Source organism: Amblyomma americanum, chromosome 9 (genome assembly GCF_052857255.1).
Source record: "Amblyomma americanum isolate KBUSLIRL-KWMA chromosome 9, ASM5285725v1, whole genome shotgun sequence".
In the NCBI taxonomy this organism is placed as follows: Eukaryota; Metazoa; Arthropoda; class Arachnida; order Ixodida; family Ixodidae; genus Amblyomma; species Amblyomma americanum.
In genome coordinates this window covers 84,893,535-84,911,875 of record NC_135505.1, presented here as the reverse complement: position 1 = coordinate 84,911,875, position 18,341 = coordinate 84,893,535, and the positions used below count along the sequence as shown (strand labels likewise).

The following is an 18,341-nucleotide window of genomic DNA, read 5'->3' as shown; positions in this document are numbered from 1 at the left end:
CAGAAAATGCGGTAGGTGAGCCATAGCAAAAACTTTTGTAGAGCAGCCGCCGAGTGAACTCAACATGCCCAGAGTTTGTTTCTTTCCCGTCAATTCAACACGAACTCATCAAGATGTCAAAAGAATTTGAAAGACATTTTTGTAAGTGTGTACTATCTGTTGTGTTTCCCCTGCATCCTGCTTGTGCAATGCCAGCTGGACTGCTGATGTTTACACTGAATCCAACCTTCTTGTAACCTATAAAGCCCACAAAAAAAAAAGAATGGTTATACTCTGCACTAAGTTTCTACAACCTGATTAAAAATATCAACCTCACCTGTTCTTGACTATCACATGCAAAAACCAGCATGTTTCCTTAGCAGCTGGTGTATAACATTGTCCCGATTACATATACCGACAATTACTTCAGGAGATGAGATATCACGCAGGTAGAAAACAAGCCCAACTCATGTTTCCACTCTGATATCACCAGATTTCGCAGTGAGTCATTTTCTCTTGAATTTTTCGTCAGTGCATTGTATACAAGAGTGCAACTTACATAAAGCGAAAGACCATACATGTCATCTTTTGCTGCATGTAGTAACTACGTTTCAAAAGACAAAGTTAAGATCAAGCTGCCCTGCAAGAACGAAGGGCTGTATTAAGCATTTTTACAGGAACTTCAAAAATTCTGGATAGAATGGGTAGAACTGCATATCCTCACAAGTTTCGATTTCAGTGCCACATCATTTGGCATCACTTCCGATGATCATGCTGTCTATACTGCACTTGTTGCAGCGTGCCCTGTGCACATCATGTGTAGTTCTCTTTCAAAATGATACCACCAGTGAGGCAAAGCAGGTGTGATGAAAAATTCAAGTTGTGTGCCACTGAACATGTCCTAGTGAATGCACCATTATGTACCGCTTGTTACAAGCAACTTCCGGCACAAACCTTTTTCGAAGAACTTAGTCCAGAAGATGAAAGGCACTTGCATGCATGCCAGCAGTTCATCATAAGTGGCACAGCGCAAAACAGAAGAAAGACAAAAGTAGAAGGCGACATACACGAGTGCTGACCAACTAATTTTACTAGCCAGCAGTGACCAGCAGTGGTTTGCACAGACAGTGACTGTTGCAAGCATATAATTTCATTCCACTAATGAAGGAAGCTTCAAAGCATTTTTATTTTGGTTACTGTATGAACGAGTACACATACCCGCCAGCCTTAAAAATTCATAAAACCTTTGCAACCGGGGGGGACAAGAGATAGCTAGAACAAATTTTTTTTTCTAAAAAAAAAATGTGTCACATTGCGAGGCTTCTTTCAGTGTGCAACGCGACAGCGCTGAAGCTTCTTCACATGTAGTGTAACACATGAGGAAACACAAACGGCGAACAGCCTGTGACGAGTATGGAATTTCGATGCACTGGAAGAATGGAAGTATCATGTGGACGGAATCAATGGAAGCGCGCACTGGTTTTAGAGCCTTGCCGGAGCAGCAATTAAGACTCATTTGAAAAATAAACAAACAAAAAATATCAGCAACAATGCAATCGTCACTCTAAACGGTGTGTAGCTTGGCTTGCAGACTGATAAGTGCAGCCGACAGCCACCGCTGTTCTGGGCTAGCGGTGAAGCTTCAAAAATGAAACTATGCGGACAGACTCTCGATCAGCCTACTGCCGAGGGCCTGCCGATCGTCGAAACACCTGCAGTTGCATGCATCTCAGAGGGGCACCGGAAACAACATACACGTGTAGTTCAGGCCATGGGTCGAACATTTGGATGATCAGTTTGTTGAGCAGCTTATACCATGACACGGCACCAGTTCGGGAGCCGATCCGAAATGACCAATGCTAGCGAAAGGGCGTTGAAATAAACGAGCTCCCGAGGTCATTGTCTTTAACAGGCATTTGGTGCGACTCCGGCTGCTGTCTGGATTATCCGTGCTAATGGAGGTTGAGGAGTAGAAATAAACAGTTATTTAGTTGGGTCGAATTAATGATGTCTTACTGTACAATTTTCCAGCTGCTGCTGTTAATTTCACAGATGGTACATATTCCTCTCGTGGTGGAGCAAGGTATCACCGACAAGGGTGTGGTTTTTTGTATAGAATGTCAAAAGTTTTTCATAGATAAAATTTATTTTCTGTAAAATGTGACACAAGATTCACAAAATCGAAATACGGGTCCGAATTCGTACATTTTACGGAAATTTGGAAGAGTTGGCAGTTATGACTGTACATCTTATAGAATGGTATGACTCATGTACAACTTTTTTTTTCCAGAAAAAGTGCTGTTTGTAGGAGGGTGCGACTTGCATAGGTACGACTTGTAGATGAGAAAATATGGTACCCTTTTTGTGGATCTGCATTAGCATTCTGCACATATCTGGTACATTTGAAGTACTGAGGCACTGTGTATACGTAGCACTCACTTGTGGTCAACCCTGTGGTTCACGGGCGCATTGCAATGCCTTGTGGGAAGCTTCCGCTTCCGTCCCACCATTGCTAAGGCTCAACCTCATATTGTTGGTGGCTGCTTCTCATTGCTACCTTGGATTTCAGCAGCGTCAACAGCGTGCTACAACCAGTGTTGCCGAATCGTGGGAAATTTTTCATATTGTAGGAAAATCAAGCCAATGTGGGAAAAAGGGAACTTTGTTTAATAACCCATTGAAAAGATGGGAAATTTTGGTTTTGCTAAAGACCGGTGTTCTAAATGTGCTTTCTCGGGAAAATGTGCAGATATGAAGGGAAAATGCTGTTATCATGGCGGCCTGACTAGTGTCGCGAGAAGAAATTTGGCTTGATGTTTCCCTTTAAATTGTTGCCTAGCCTTGGATATAAAGCCCTGGCTCATTCAGGCTTCGAGTGTTGCGTCCTTGGATTTCTACCACCTATAGTGGCACTGACCCTTCCATTAATTGCTTCCAACCACTCCCAGCTCTTTAGCCACACAATCCCCTATGTACACATGTTGCTGTAAAGGAATTCCTTAAAATTTCCACGGTCTATACAACAGCGGCTAGAAAGGAAATGGAAGTAGCTGAGCTGGTCCCCGTCCCAACGCAAAAACTAATAAAAACAAAGTGGTGATTGACGATGATGTGATCAAGAATAATCCAGCCCTGATGTTCATTATTAATGGGCTTTGTATTTATTTTATTTCACTCATATTGATATTTACTGCCTTGGAGCTGTACTCAGTCTAAAATTACTATATTTAAAAATATATATTTGTAGGAAAAATTGGGAAATATTTAGTCGACAACTGGGAAAAACCAACTGGCAAATAAATGCGGCAATGCTGGCTACAACCAGTAACCTGCATTCTGGCCATTCATTGTTGTGACCATGGTCAGTTGCAGTGTGTGAGGTTGCAACAACAGGTAGGACCGAAGATCTAATGACCATGAAAACGCGAAAAAAGAGCTTTCTTCGGTGCCAAACGTTGTTTGCGGGCAATGCAGCAGGATGCTTGAGCTGGTAGAAAAGCGTCATGTGGAATGGTTTCGGTGCCCTTGCCGAGGTGAAATCAGCACAATAGCGATGAACTACAAGGTGTGCAGTGATCTTTTTGCATCAGTCTTCCTAAGTTGAGGCTTTCGAACGAAGCCACTCGTGAGATACATGCCTCCAGGGATTTCTTTATTTGAGTTCATGTGTCACATAGCGAGTTGTGTGCACTAAGTAGTCCTTGATAACATACATTTCAACCTTTGGTGCAGGATGAACATTGAAGGGCAGTTGATCGCTCGTGAGCAAGCAAAAACGGGTCAACAGCACTTTCTGGACGTGTTCAAAGCTGAAAATGCGATATCTAGTGATAGTTTGGTTAAAAATGGTCTGGACGTAAGCATGTGCAGTTAAACTCATAAGATTTGACCGCCATTTATTGCCTTCCTAGTCGCCGTGGCTTTGGGAGTTGCTGAATGCAGAGTTCGGTCATTCCAAGCTAGTGTTTTGCCCTCTGTATCTCTTCCTCGCTACTGTGTCCAAGCCCTGCGCGTAGTCGTTAAGGTGTGATGTGCTTGGCTGACTCATTTTCGATGTCTAGGGTATAATGCAGCTCACATTCAATGGAAGGAGCTCACACAGCTTGGTCCGTCAATATGATGGATGAGGCGGCCAGCATGGTTGCCAGCACTACCCGAGCTGTCGCTGCCATCGCTGCCGTAAGTGTGACGTCATTGTGAATACTATCTATACAGGGTTGCAAGCTTTCTAAGCACAATGCTGACACCACTTTAAGCAGACATACAGTTGCACCATCTTCAACTGCAGGTTATCGACTGGGTACTGCCTACTTTTTTACATCTACCACAGCAACAGGAACTGTAGCTACCATGGTGGCGACACTTCTGGTTTTAATGCAACATTGTTACTGACGTGCGGAGGAAAAGCTGTGCACGTAGTCACACTAATTCAGGATTGGTCAGCAGGGGTTGTGGTGTCGCATAAGTCAACCAATGAAAGCAAGGTATCGTCAGACATAGAGAGTCGAGAGGGTTGGCGGAGTGCCAGTTGCGCAGTACTCAGAACGCGTAGAAAGTTTTCATAACTTGGTGGTTCGTGCATCAAGTCATTTGACAGGTTGCATGACACAACTGCGGGGGTAGAGGAGCAGCAAAAGAGCGCTTCTCAAAATAAAAGCGGCACTAAGATTGACGCGTATGATCCGTAACGGAGCTTGTGGAGCCATGAAGAAGGGCCAAGTGGCTTTTAGGCAGTTGCATTAAGCTTCCTAAGGACTGGTTAGATGTTAGCAATTTTTCCCAAACCAAATCTACCTGGGAGGGTTCAATAATAAATCGTCTACCAGTTGTAGGCAAATACCTTGCAGTGGCCCATGTATACTAATGTCTTCTGCATCATTGCCCAGAAGAAAGTATGCAACTGATATCTGGTGTCGGAACTCCTTCAATCTGGCTGAAGATCATGAAAAAAAATTGCCCCTGCATGCACTCGGAGTCAATGAAAGCAATGCATATCCTAATCCCAAAAGTGAGAGAAATGTCGATTTTTCAGTGTGCTCTGTATGGCAGGAAATCAAACTATATAAGTGTGAACAAGTTCATCTTTAGTCAGGAATTAGCAGTTCTGTTCGTGCCTAAGAACCCAGCACCTTCTTCATGCGTAGATTTTTAAGAAACACTCAGAGGAAAATACACATAAATATTAATGACAGCTTTCTTCGCAGAAAAAGTAGGCATTGCCAGTCGCTGCTTTGCAGGCATGCAGTAAAAGCGCCACTAACAGAAGACTGAAAAGGAAACGAAGAGAAGAAAACCTCACCGGAAACATTCCGAGAATCCTCCAGCTGTTTCATGAGATGTTGCTTCTCGCATTCAAGCTGCTCCACCTTCTTCTCAAGTCCGCAGGTACAAGTCGAGGACTCCTGCGCCACACAACCTGTCATTAGCTTGAAAGCGGAGTCCAACCTTCATGCTCTGAATTTCACTTCCTAAAAACCAGGGTAATGTATGGTATGGCAAGGCACAGTTTGATACAGTATGTGGGGTTTAACATACTAAAGCTACATCTGGGCTGACAGACTGCACAGTGGCAGGCTCTGAAACAATTTCGACCACCTGAGGCTCTTGAACATTTACTGATATTAAGGCGAAAGCCTTTAATGGCTCATACTCGTGGCCACGACTTTGTCCGTCCTATGCTCTTCAGCAACATCCAGCAACTCTATAAGAAAAACAATCTTTGTGCTCGATGAGATTTGAGCCACCATCCTTCCGTTCCGCAGCCGAGCGTGCTAACGACTACACTACTTCCTGCCAGTGCTTACATAGTTCTCCTTGTCTAGGATGCTGGACAGTGTTTGTGGAAAGGCGTCGAATCAGACGGATGCCTCCCAAACGCCCTCCAGTGTCACCAGCATTTAAGATTCCCAAAAACTGTGTACTTAATCAACATCTTCACCACACATCAGTGACACAAGCAGCAACACTGCGCTAAAGGCTTTCGCCTCACCGCACTTTAGGTCAACAAAGTGCCCCCCTGAATTTTTGCACAGAACACTGGCATCTGCATTTTGCCTTCATCGAAATGCAGCTGCAAAGGCTGGGATTCCATAACACAACCCCGAATTCAACTGCACAACATTTCAACCACAATGCTTCAGTGAGCATAGGTGCTCATAGAAAAAGGTAGTAGTCCGGCCAATTTTGGCTCCTTTTTTTGTTCTTTGGAATTATGTGCCTGGCATCATTATATTATACACGAATCAGCGCATTGAATTTGCCTTTATTAATGCATCGTTGTACTTGGCTGATGTAATGCTTGCCGCATGAGACTAATTTCTGTATATGGGGATCACATTCTACCCTCCTCTTTTTACGGGTGATTTCACATTTGACCGAAATGCAAAATAGCCTACTAGTGGAGGACCACAAGCTACATCATGGCCAGCAACCAACCACATCATGCGATAAAAAAATCTATTAAAAGCAAGCATTACATGTGCTGTTCGTCGACACCTCGTAAGTACTTAAGTTTTTCTTTATATGTCTCATGGTCAATGGTGTCGTCTAGTAGTGTGCAGTAAACCAAAACCCAGCTGTGATGTCATCGTCACATACAGCTGTTGAAACCAAAACTGAAACAGTGTTTGAGAAGACACATCCTGTTATAAATTATTTTCCCTGTAGAAGCAGATGCCACATGGTCAATATATCACTAATGTCTTGAACATCATCTCAAGCCAAGAACAATGAAAATTTTATGTCCCTACTCCTTTAAGGCAGAGTGAGTCTATTCATCAACAAGATCAATATTCAGATATCACGATATTCTGATGGAGCTTTTCTATACCTTTCAGAAAATATATTACACTCGGGCATTCGCAACATCAATACATGCTTTTCTGATCCTTTTTCGTTGCCACGTTGAGTGCAAAAGTGGGAGTTTTCAAAGGCTTTATTTGCATATTTCTCAAAACAGAAATTTTGAAGGTCTATGCACCTTTTTTTCAGGAACCATAAGGCTAAAGCAAGTAAACAAAATTTCCCACAGATTTCAATCAATGCCTTTTACATGACTGGTACCAGAATCCAGTCTAAGTCAATTTGTGTTTTTATAACTAAAAATATAACGTTTATGGGTGCCAATTTTACTGCACCAAGGGAAAAACTAAAGAATTCTATTTTCTGTGCAAAGCGCATAATTTTGGTAACAGTTGTGTTGAATAAAATTTTCTATTCTCACATAAAAGCTAAACACTCCACACTCAGAAGATTTTCACAAAAAAGTACTTAAGGGCGACCCACAAGGAGCAACTTGTTTGAGGAAAACTGGCAAACAGTTCCGCAGCGGCCTGCGTACAGCCGCCGCCGGCCATTCGCCGTTGATCAAGCCAGGCTAGATATCATCACTCGGCGGTCAGCCACTGGCCAGAAGTGGCCAACGTGAGCTGTCAGTGAGGCACAATCAGGGCACGACCGCGTCTGAATTCCGCTTGCTTCTACAACATGGCCGCGCCTGTTGAAGCGGGGAGCAGGGCCTCTCGCTTCACCACAAACAAGTCGTTGCTGCTGCACAGTGCATCGGCTGGACGCCCCACTCCAGCTGTAGTGTACATAGTGTTGTGCGCGTGTGCTTTTATCTCTTTATTATAAACACAACACGCGTTGTCCTACATGTGTAGATATTATTGTGCAAAAAGCCTATTTGTGTATTGCGCGTCGCCCCTATCCTTTCTATCTACCCTTCACCTCTCTCATTTCATTTCTCCCTTCTGCCTGCTATCCTTTATTTCCACTGCCCCAACTCAGGTGCTTCAGTATCGATGGCAGATGCCAGGGCTAGCAAAAATCTTTTCCTTCCTTTCTATCATTACTTTAACAAAACACTTACTAATACTACTACACTGTGCCTCTTGCTCATAGCAAACAAAAGTCGCCCGAAGCTTTCGCTTTGTCTGAAGATGCCCGCAACACAATTTTTGCGATGAAACATGCCAAATTTTTAGATTGCTTCTGAATTTTGAAAGCTGCTAGGCTTAGCTACCAAGCGTCGGATGACATCAGGAAGCGCGGGAGGTTCAAACAGGTTAACGATTTTGGTCCAGAAAGGGGTCACAAAGAATAATTCGTTTTCTTTGTTGTCACTGAATAAATAACAGCTTAATTGTAAATGCAAAGCTATTCTTTCCAGCATTTTACTAAGCATAGAGAATCACACCGTTCCTAGCAACACTGAAACCCTGGCAGCAGCGGTCTGGCAGGAGCCGTCTGTTTTCCACCGCTTGTGGTGCAGCACAGCGGCAATGTGTCCGCCTTCTGCCGCGCCGCTAAAAATCCGCAGCGCAAGTTCGTTCCATGTGGGGTGCCCTTTAGAAAAATAAAAGACAAATAGAAAAACGCTAAGAAAAAGTTTAATCTATTTTTGATCTTTATTCAAAGCTGCATCTATTTAAAAGATTGCCAGCAAACTTCATTACCACAGCTTTTATTACAGCTACTCAGCAGCCAATTTTTAAAAGCCATTTTCAAAGTCTCACCCTAGCTTAAAGGGTTCCATGACCAGGTTTGGGTGCTATAAATAAAAAAGTTTAGCGTCTTGACGAGGCAGCAGAATTGTTGCCTAATACAGTTAAACCTCAATATAACAAAGTTAGCAAAGAACCTACAGTTTACTTTATAACACAAAAATTTCGCAGCATAAATTTGTATTCTAGTATGCAAAGAACCCCCCAAAATGTGTTGTGAATCACTCATGAAAAAAGCCTTCATTTGCAGTGGTTCATTACATCTGCATTTTCTTCACCATCAACTACAGCCTCGTGCATCATATGTACGAACATAGAAATTGCAAGACCCCGAGGGAAGAAGTTGAGAAAACCGATGGCGGCAGCAGCTATCATAGCAGTAGTCACCCCCTCCTCCTCTCTTACCTCATGTCGACAAGAACAAGAGTGTCCTCCAATGAAACAAAATCACTCTGTACCTCATCGTTTTCCCACTGCAAATGCAAGCATGTCCATCTTTGTGCATGTGCACGATGCAAGGCTGTCAGGCGTGAAACACAGCCGACGGGTATGCCGATGGCAGTGACCACTCCAGTCCATTTACGGAACTCTGAGTACTGACGAGAAAGTTTCGTGTAGCGACCACAGAATGGTAAGGTCTCAAATGAACTTGGACGAAGAGGGAAAGTAGAGGAATTCTGGATATCACTGCGAAACAGATATCCAGCTTTAACTGAGGAAGCTGATCTTAATGGTCATACAATGAATGATAGTCTGAGAGCTATCATTACGGAGTGCGCAGCAGAAGTAGAAAATAGGACGGTTCGACAGGATGCAGGCAAGCTACCTCAGGAGACGAAAGATCTGATTAAGAAGTGCCAAAGCATGAGGGTGTCTAACCCTACAGAGAGAAAAGAACTAGCAAAGCTATCGAAGTTAATAAATAAGTGCAAAGAGGCCGAAATAAGGAAGTTTAATAAGGAGACAATCGAACATGCTCTAAAGAACAAAGGTAGCCTAAAAGCGGTGGAGAAAACTAGGCATAGGTAAAAACCAGACGTATGCATTAAGAGAAAAGGAGGGCGATGTCATTAGCAATATGCATAAGATAGTTAAAGTAGCCAAAGAGTTCAACACAAATCTATAGAGTAGACAATGTAATCAGAATGTCAATGAGAGAGACAGTAGCGTATAGCAATGAGTCATCCCGCCATTAATGAAAGAGGAAGTAGAGAAAGCCTTAGGAGCGATAAAAAGGGGAAAAGCAGCTGGTGAGGATCAGGTAACAGCAGGCCTCTTGAAGGACTCGGGGGAGATTGTGCTAGAAAAACGAGCAACCCTGTATACGCAATGTCTTATCACCTCGATCGTACCAGAAGCTTCGAAGAAGGCTAACATTATCTTAACTGGTAAGGAAGGAAACGCCATGGACTTGAAAAATTATAGACCGATCAGCTTACTGTCCGTTGCCAGGTAACAGCAGATCTGTTGAAAGACGGAGGGGAGATTCTGCTAGAAAAACTAGCCACCCTGTCTAATGCCTTATGACCTTGACGCTACCAGAAGCTTGGAAGAACGCAAATATAATTTTAATTCATAAGAAAGGAGATGCCAAGGACTTGTTGCCTACAAGGTATTTACTAAGGTAATTTCTAATAGTCAGGGCAACATCAAACTTTAATCAACCAAATGATCCGACAGGCTTTCATAAAGGACATTCCACAATAGATCATATTCACACTATCAATCAGATGATAGAGAAATGCGCAGAATATAACTAACCCCTATAGCCTTAATTGATTACGAGAATGCACTTGACTCAGTACAAACCTCATCAGTCACACAGGCATTGAGGAATCAGGGTGTAGAAGAGCCTTATGTCAAAACACTAAGATATATATAGGAACTGCACAGCTATCATAGTCCTCCATAAAGTCAGCAATAAGATTCTAATAAGGAATGGCGTCGGGCAAGGAGACATGATCTCACCAATGCTATTCACTGCCTGTTTGCAGGAGGTATTTCAAGGCCTGAATTGAGAACAGCTGAGGATAAGAGGTAACGGAGAATACGTAAATAATCTGCAATTCGCTGGTGACATTGCTCGGGAAGTGAACTGCAAATCATGATCAATGAGTTAGAAAGGCAGAGCAGAACAATGGGTCTAAAAATTAACATGCAGAAAACCAAAGTTATGTTCAACAGTATAGCAAGAGAATGGCATTTCACAATTGGCAGCGGAGGTGCTGGAAGTGGTAAAGGTCTACTTAGAGCAGGTAGTGACAGCTGATCCTGATCATGAGAGGGAAATAACTAGAAGGATAAGAATGGGGTGGAGCACATATGGCAGGTTCTCTCAGATTATGAATGGCAGTTTACCAATATTCCTCAAGAGAAAAGTGTACATCTGTATCTTACCAGTACTCACCTACGAGGCAGAAACTTGGAGGCTAACAAAAAGGATTCAGCTTAAGTATAACGCAGCGAGCCATGGAAAGAAAAATGATAGGTGTAACTTTAAGAAACCAGAAGCGGGCAGAGTAGGTAAGGGAACAAACGCGGGTTAATGACATCCTAGTCAAACTCAACAGGAAGAAACGTGCTTGGGCAGGCAAGATAATGGCAATGCGAAGGCAATACAGAGGCAAGATAACCGCTGGTCCTTAACGGGAAAGGAGTGGATTCCAAAAGAAGGCAAGCGCAGTACGGGGCGGCAGAAGGTTAGGTGAGCAGATGAGATGAAGTTTGCAGGCATAGGGTGGGCGTAGCTGGCAAAGGACAGGGTTAATTGGAGAGACATGGGAGAGACCTTTGCCCTGCAGTGGGTGTAGTTAGGCTGATGATGATGATGAGTACCGACAAACACTGTCCGCCGGATATGAGCACAAGCAGAGCGTGGCATTCGGTACCATATTTTGGCCAAGACACAGTAAGCGCTGTGGGCTCACCAAGCTGGCTGCACCGACACCCATTCCAGCCTTGCCCATACTACTTTAAGGGGGAGGTGGGGATCGGAGTCAATTTCCTTATTTTTTTGTAGTAGAGCAATGAAATTTGGCATGGTTATTGGGAAGTGTGCAGAATGACTAAATACAAAGTTTCATTGATATATCTTGAGTAGTTTTGATATTACAAATTTTTATTTGCACTCAACTTGCAGAAAGCCTGGCATGACAAAAAACATGGTAGAAGCCCACAGTTGCTTTTATATTTTAGCAAAATGAATAGTTCATGCAGTGACATTCTCCAAATAATTTTATCACTCTTAATTTTTTTTACATAGGACAACATATCCATGTCTGAAAAATGAGGTCGTTATCAACGCGCTAATTTAGCTAAGCAGTAAAAAAATGAGATAGTTATTAAAAAATATAGGAATGTCACTGCACAGAGAATTTACTAAGAAATACAATGCAATAAACCTCATGCAAATCCGACAAGGCATAGTTGTTCTATGCTTTCTGCAAGCAGGACAGTCAGCTCAAAACTCACTTCTGAGAAAACTGGCTCTAAAGTTGCACAGCCGCCACATGTTCTTCAGAATGCCCCAGGGCTGTAATACTTGGTGTCTTTGCTTGCAGGGGTCTTCTTATGCCTTTGCTCTTTCGTTTTTTCTGCACTGCATGCTTTTCTTTTTCCTGAGCTCTCTCAAGGGCAAGGCTACCGGGTTTGATGCCCACAGACTTGCATACTTCAGTGTAGGCACGCAAGTTACCAAAGTTGTAGCGTGCAACTGCTTCATGGACTGCAGTCTCCACTGCAAACAATGAAGCATGCTGATCTTTTGAAATCATTGACCAGATGACAGAATGTAAGCTTTCTGCAGCATTCTGCGTCTTGTTGCCCTTGCAACGCTCCAGCAGTTGCGGGTCAGACAGGCGTTGGTAGACAGGTAGCAATGCCTCTGCTACACGTCTTGGTAGCTTGTACTTATGAGGCGGTGGTGGCTCCATTTTGGCCTGTGCTGACCTATGTCTGCACCAACTGTCAGGGCCAGGTGGGCACAGCTCATGATGAGGCTCGTCATCTGTAGATGTCACATGGTACAATGTGGCCATCACGGCCCTTTGCATGTCATTGACTTCGGTGTTTCTGCGCAAGGCTAAACCATAGTAATTGGTCAGTTTTTTAATTAGGTCCTGCGTGAGTCCACCTTTCCCACCCAATGGCTCCCCTTTTTTTGCTCTTGCAACCAGTGTGCGGAGTGCAGTGCCCATCCTCTTCTGCACATGGTTTATGCAGTCCTCCTTAGTCAGGGGTATGAAGCCGTATACCTCATCTTTGCAGAGTGCAAGATATGTTCGGCTGTCACCATCACATATGACATTCGTGTAGCGAAGGCCATAGCTGCTGAAAGAACGCCTGAAAAGTATTAGTGCAGCTTCCACCTCCATCTGACCTGAGGCAACATCTGTGTTTTTCTGGCACTGATGCTGCTCAATCCAAGTGCCATAGCTAGGGTCACTCTCTGCTGGTTGCTGACAGCACCCTAGGCAGAAATTTGACAGTACGGTGCAATCCAGCACAAGCCCGGTATAAAATTCGATAATACATCCTACACCAATGTGAGAGCTGTGGCCTCGTGTAAGCCAAGTGCCATCATACACAACTGTTATGTTACTTGGGCTGGATGGTTGCATCTTGCTGTAGACGTCTTTGACAGCAAGTACAGCATCTGCAAAAATGTTTTGTGCAGCTTCCTCTGCTCCAGGTTTAAACAATTTTTTTAGGTGGCCCTGATAGGTTTTTTGATGCAGCCCACGATGTGAGACGTTCATTGTGGCCCAGAAGTCGTTCAGGGCAGTGGGCCCTTTTCCAATGGTCTTGATGGCTTGCATAGCTCTTATATTGACCTCAAAAGTCCTTCCTTCAGACTTCCTTTTTGATGACCAATGTGAAGCAATAGGGCTGCAAGCACCACAGGAAAGCACCAATTTTACTGCTAGGCCCAGTTTAGTCTCGTGCTTCAATGACAACCTCTTCTTAGAGCATTTTGGGCACAGTAAAGACCCTATTATCGAATTCATTACACTAGCTTGAATTAATGTGAATTCATCTTCATCTGGGGCCGATTCTTCCTCTGTCTGCCGCGCGAACCCGAACTTGCGCTCCGTTGACGACACCACGCGAAGTGTAGCACGGACGCTGCACGCTTGTTCCTCAGCTGCTTCCAAGGTCACAAAACGTGGTTCCAGGTGCACCTGAACGGTGCGCTTCTGTTTTGGAAAAAGCTCGCTGTCATCCCGTTGAGCTGGCATCGCATCGTCACTCGCCGCCGCAAAAACGGAACTTTGCCCGGGCCGGGGCTGCACTGCGATGTCACGGCTTGTGGACGGCGCCGGGTCCCCAGATTCACTGCCGGTCATTGATTCCGAGGGCAGGTGCACCGTTCGAACGGTGCGCTTCTGCTTAGGGAAAACTTCACCGTCGTCCTGTTGAGCTGGCATCGCATCGTCACTCGCCGCCGCAAAAACGGAACTGAGTCCGGGCCGGTGCTGCACTGCGATGTCACGGCTTGTGGACGGCGCCGGGGCCCCAGATTCACTGCCGGTCATTGATTCCGAGGGCAGGTGCACCGTTCGAACGGTGCGCTTCTGCTTAGGGAAAACTTCACCGTCATCCCGTTGAGCTGGCATCGCATTGTCACTCGCCGCCGCAAAAACGGAACTGAGTCCGGATCGGTACTGCACTGCGATGTCACGGCTTGAGGACGGCACCGGGCCCACAGATTCACTGCCGGTTATTGATTCCGAGGGCAGGTGCACCTGAACGGTGTGCTTCTGCTTAGGCAAAACTTCGCCGTCATCCCGTTGAACCGGCACCGCACCGCCACTCGCCGCCGCAAAAACGGAACTGAGTCCGGGTCGGTACTGCACTGCGATGTCATGGCTAGCGGACGGCGCCAGGCCCCCAGATTCACTGCTGGTCGCTGATTCCAAGGGCAGGCTTGCTTCCGACGACACATCGGCGTGACTGGATATCGGAGCGGACCTCCGTTCGTGCAGTTCAGTTGCTGCTGGCCGCTTCTGTTTTGGAATAGGAGGCTTGCGCTTACGCTTCCCGTAAGCATACTTCGTCCTGTACTTCTGGCCCGTGCGACGCTCCATCGCGGGCTCACGTACGAAACCACACGCAGCAGATGAGTTGACGAAAATGCAGAACGGACAGCACGAGTTGAATCGCAAACTATCGTTTTCGCGAAGCGCGCGCGCAGCAGACAACCGGAGAAGTGGCATGCCTTTCGGCAGCCAATCGCAGGGCGCGCTGAGCACCACGTGACTGGCGCGGCCAATCAGCGCCTAGCTGCGACTTCGCGGGTGCCCTCGTATTTTTCACGTCTGTGCATTTATTTTTTATCGTAGACACGTGGTTCCACTGGGAGAAGAACCGCGGTGAAGCAAGCTTTCCAGTGACACCAAACTTGCCATAGGCGGCGGTGAAGGTGCGGCGGTATCGCGCTCTGAAATCGGCCGTTTTTGCGCGGATTTTGGCTAGTTTTTTGCGACCCGCGGTCAGAAAAATATTTTTTAGGGACGCTTAGAGACTGTTTTCGGCGGAAATTTTTTTAGCTGTGATAGAAAAGGTAATGCAGAATCCGAATCTGCCGTTTTCCAAAAATAGATTTTTTCCGCGATTTTCGCGATCTGATCCCCGCGTCCCCCCTTAAATGGTGCGGCAGGTGGCACGCTCACCACTACGATGAGCTCGTGCACTCCAGTGCAGGGCGCCTGCTTTCATCTACAAGCAGAGCTAAGCCCTGTGCACACACTACCACTCCAGTATGCTGCGCAAATAAGCGTGCAATCCACTCAACAAATCAAGCCCACAGTACAATTTTTCCTGAGGTTCATTTCGAGCTGTCAATAAATTTGGTTATATTGAAAGCACCACAAAATTTTGGTTATACTGAAGTTAAAAATTGAGACGGCAGTTACCTCTGTGTAGCATGAGAAACAGCATAAGCTGTTAAGGTATTTGCACTTTACGATAGGCTGAAGTGGAGGATATGGGAACAATTTCATCTCTACAGCTCTAGCTCTAGAGAGCTCATATTGGCCATTCCTAGCATTTAGCCGTTGTGTGTTTTTTGTCTGTTTGTCTGAAAGCTGCTTTTTGGCAGGCTGCCCACCTGCCCACTGGTTGTGTGCAACCTGCTGCCAGGTGCGCGCATGTATGTGTATGTGTGCCTGCGTATATGTATACCACTCGCAGGCGGGAGTTCTATTAATGATTTGTCGCGATAGGTTGCTCAGGAGGAGCCACCTGGGTCTCACAAGCCCCCCGATGGCAGCACCTGCCTTTGCAGGGCAGTGACGCATCAATTAATCGTTGCACCACTATGCCAGGGGTGGTATGAGGACTCCCACGGATATATGAATGCAAAGCAGAGAATGACCAATTCTTTATATAGGGGCATTAGCCCATTATGCTGTCCGAACTAGTTCCATCCATGAATAATAGATCCGAACACTGGAGCTGAAGTGAAAACCAAAGTGCTAGTGCATCTACAATTAAACCTCGATGTAACAAACTTCAATGTAACGAAATCCTCGCTGTAACGAAGCATTCCAGTTTTCGTAACATCATGTCCATAGAAAACCATGTATTTTTAGCTTCAATATAATGAAGTAGATTTTGCCGCACTTTTAATGTAAGGAAATTTCATTTCTGGCTGTAAACGAACCTCACGAAGGTGTGTATCGTGGGTGCGAGTGGTTGAGCGGAGCGCGTGCCGAAGACCGCACTGGAGCACATATGCAATATGGGTGCTGCCCGGATTTCACATACAGAGTGCATAGGCAGATGGAAATACAATGATGATCACAGTGGCGATTGCGCCGCCGGCCACGCCATCTGGGGTAGTAGGGGCGAGGCTGGCACTAGTGTCTGTGTGTACTTGGCAGCCTGTCAGGCCAACCCGCGATTCTCGGTATCTCGCCTGAAATCAAAGCTTGGTAGAAGGAATGGAAGGATCAGTGCTGTTGGCACACCCATAGGCTGTAAAGCCTGCCGCGCGCTTCCCGACTGACAACGTAGCTTCTCACTCAGACGATGTGCGTATGTGCAAAGACACACACTCGTGCTTACGGCAGAAAACACTAGGAACAGGGTGGGCCTGATTTCATTTAATTGGTTGGTGGTTGAAGGTGCTGACCCGGAGAAAGAAACAGCGGAAGAGGGTGGGGGGGGGGGGGGGGGGCTATGTGGCATGCTGCGAGGCCTGCTGCTGACAGCCACAAGGTCGCAGCGGTGGCAGCGGCGGAACATGTCAACGTGTCAGCGATGCGCTCGAGGCACTTACAAAAGGATGATGACAGAAAAACCAAAACTCAAGATGGGTGTGTCGTCCCCGTCACCCGCAAGGTAGCTGGCACGATGGGCGTGCTGAGGTTGCCTTAGCCGAGGCCGCTCGCAAGTTCACAACATAAGCAAAACGCACGTAACATCGTTGCTGCTGGGAAAGAAAGGGCAGATATAAGAGGCCACTTTAATCGCAAATAAAGGTTTCCCTCCGGGTTACCCACATGACGCTTTTGGCAGATTCTTAGCATGATAGGAGACGAATTTCGATGTAGCAGAATTTCGGTATTACGAAGTAAACTAGATTTTACCGACTTATTTAAATCGAAGTTTAATTGTAATTTGCATTTGGCTTAACTATGTAAATCGAGTGCTAGTTATTTTTTTTGTTTTCCCCACATACTTGCTTTTCGACTAGCTCTCCCCTCCAGACCGCTGCTCTAGGCACACGGCGACACCAATGACCTTTTTCTCGGGCGGCGTATTTTGAAGTAGTTCTCGCACCTGGGCGGTGCTGCAATCCTCCGTTCTCACCGTACCTTTCCTCCTTCCATGGTAAGCCTTCTCTTTTTTCCACGGCAACTATCCTCCGACTGGTTCCCACGGCAACCATCCACCAGATGCGCCTTGTTATGTACTCACGATACTCTCCTCTTTCCACGGTAACCACCACCCTCTAGATGGTTCCGGCAGTAACCGCCCACTGATTATACAGATTCCTTCAGTAATGTCACACCCTCCTCCTCATATAACTACCACCCTCAAAGTGGTTTCCACAGCAACGCACCCACCCGTTACGCCGATATCATACAAGCACCGCTACTGCTACTACGATGACAATGTGAAACTCAAGAACGGGTGCTCAACAGCTGTCACTTTAAAACACACAGTGCTCTATGAATACTAAGTTGTAAAAACTAAAATATGTCCTTACATAAAGGATTTCATTACAGTAAGGCTTGCTACATCAAGGTCTTAACCATGTTATGTTAATTCAAGTCAAGAAGAAAGGTAAGAAATGGTAAAAACACAGGTCGCACTGCCTTTCAACATATGCAATCACGATATTAAAGATTAAAGGGGTTTAATAACCACCGCCTATCGCTAGCTGCTATCGGCTGGTGCGCGTGGGAGCGCCCGTGGGCACATTCCAAAATGAAAATGTATTAGCCATTGGACTACTAGTCCACACTTGCGCCATCGTCCTCACTAGCGCTGCCGTTGCGATCACTGCTGCGGTCCCACAGCTCATCATTCTAACATCGTCATGAAGCAAAATCTCGCACCTCGCAAACAGCTACATCACAACATCGCGTAAAACTGCTCAAAATTTTGCCTTGCTGCAGCTTCCACACCTGTATCTCCCGTTGCGAACGTCGAACTTGCGGGCCGGCGTGCAGTTCGTTTCTTCGGTGTGAAGAATGGCAGAGTGGCAGCCATGTCGAATGTAGCCATGAACGAGCGCCAGTCGCTTACCGGAGCCGGAGCACATATGATGAATGACAAAGCACTACCACAAAAACGTGCGAAACGCAGCTGGCAGTAGTCAAATGCGTCAGAGCCAAAGAGAAACTACGC

General features: G+C 45.7%; 1 protein-coding gene and 1 pseudogene across 1 annotated transcript in view; both read right to left on the bottom strand.

Annotated features, from left to right (window-relative positions):
* The window catches only part of LOC144105579 (uncharacterized), a 100,688-nt gene that overhangs the window by 42,497 nt on the left and 39,850 nt on the right, over nt 1-18,341 (bottom strand). The window contains exon 4 of the mRNA XM_077638698.1: nt 5,279-5,381. Within this exon, the coding sequence (XP_077494824.1) occupies nt 5,279-5,381 (103 nt within the window). The remainder of the gene's footprint in view (nt 1-5,278; nt 5,382-18,341) is intronic.
* LOC144105096 (uncharacterized) lies at nt 11,692-14,690 on the bottom strand (annotated as a pseudogene).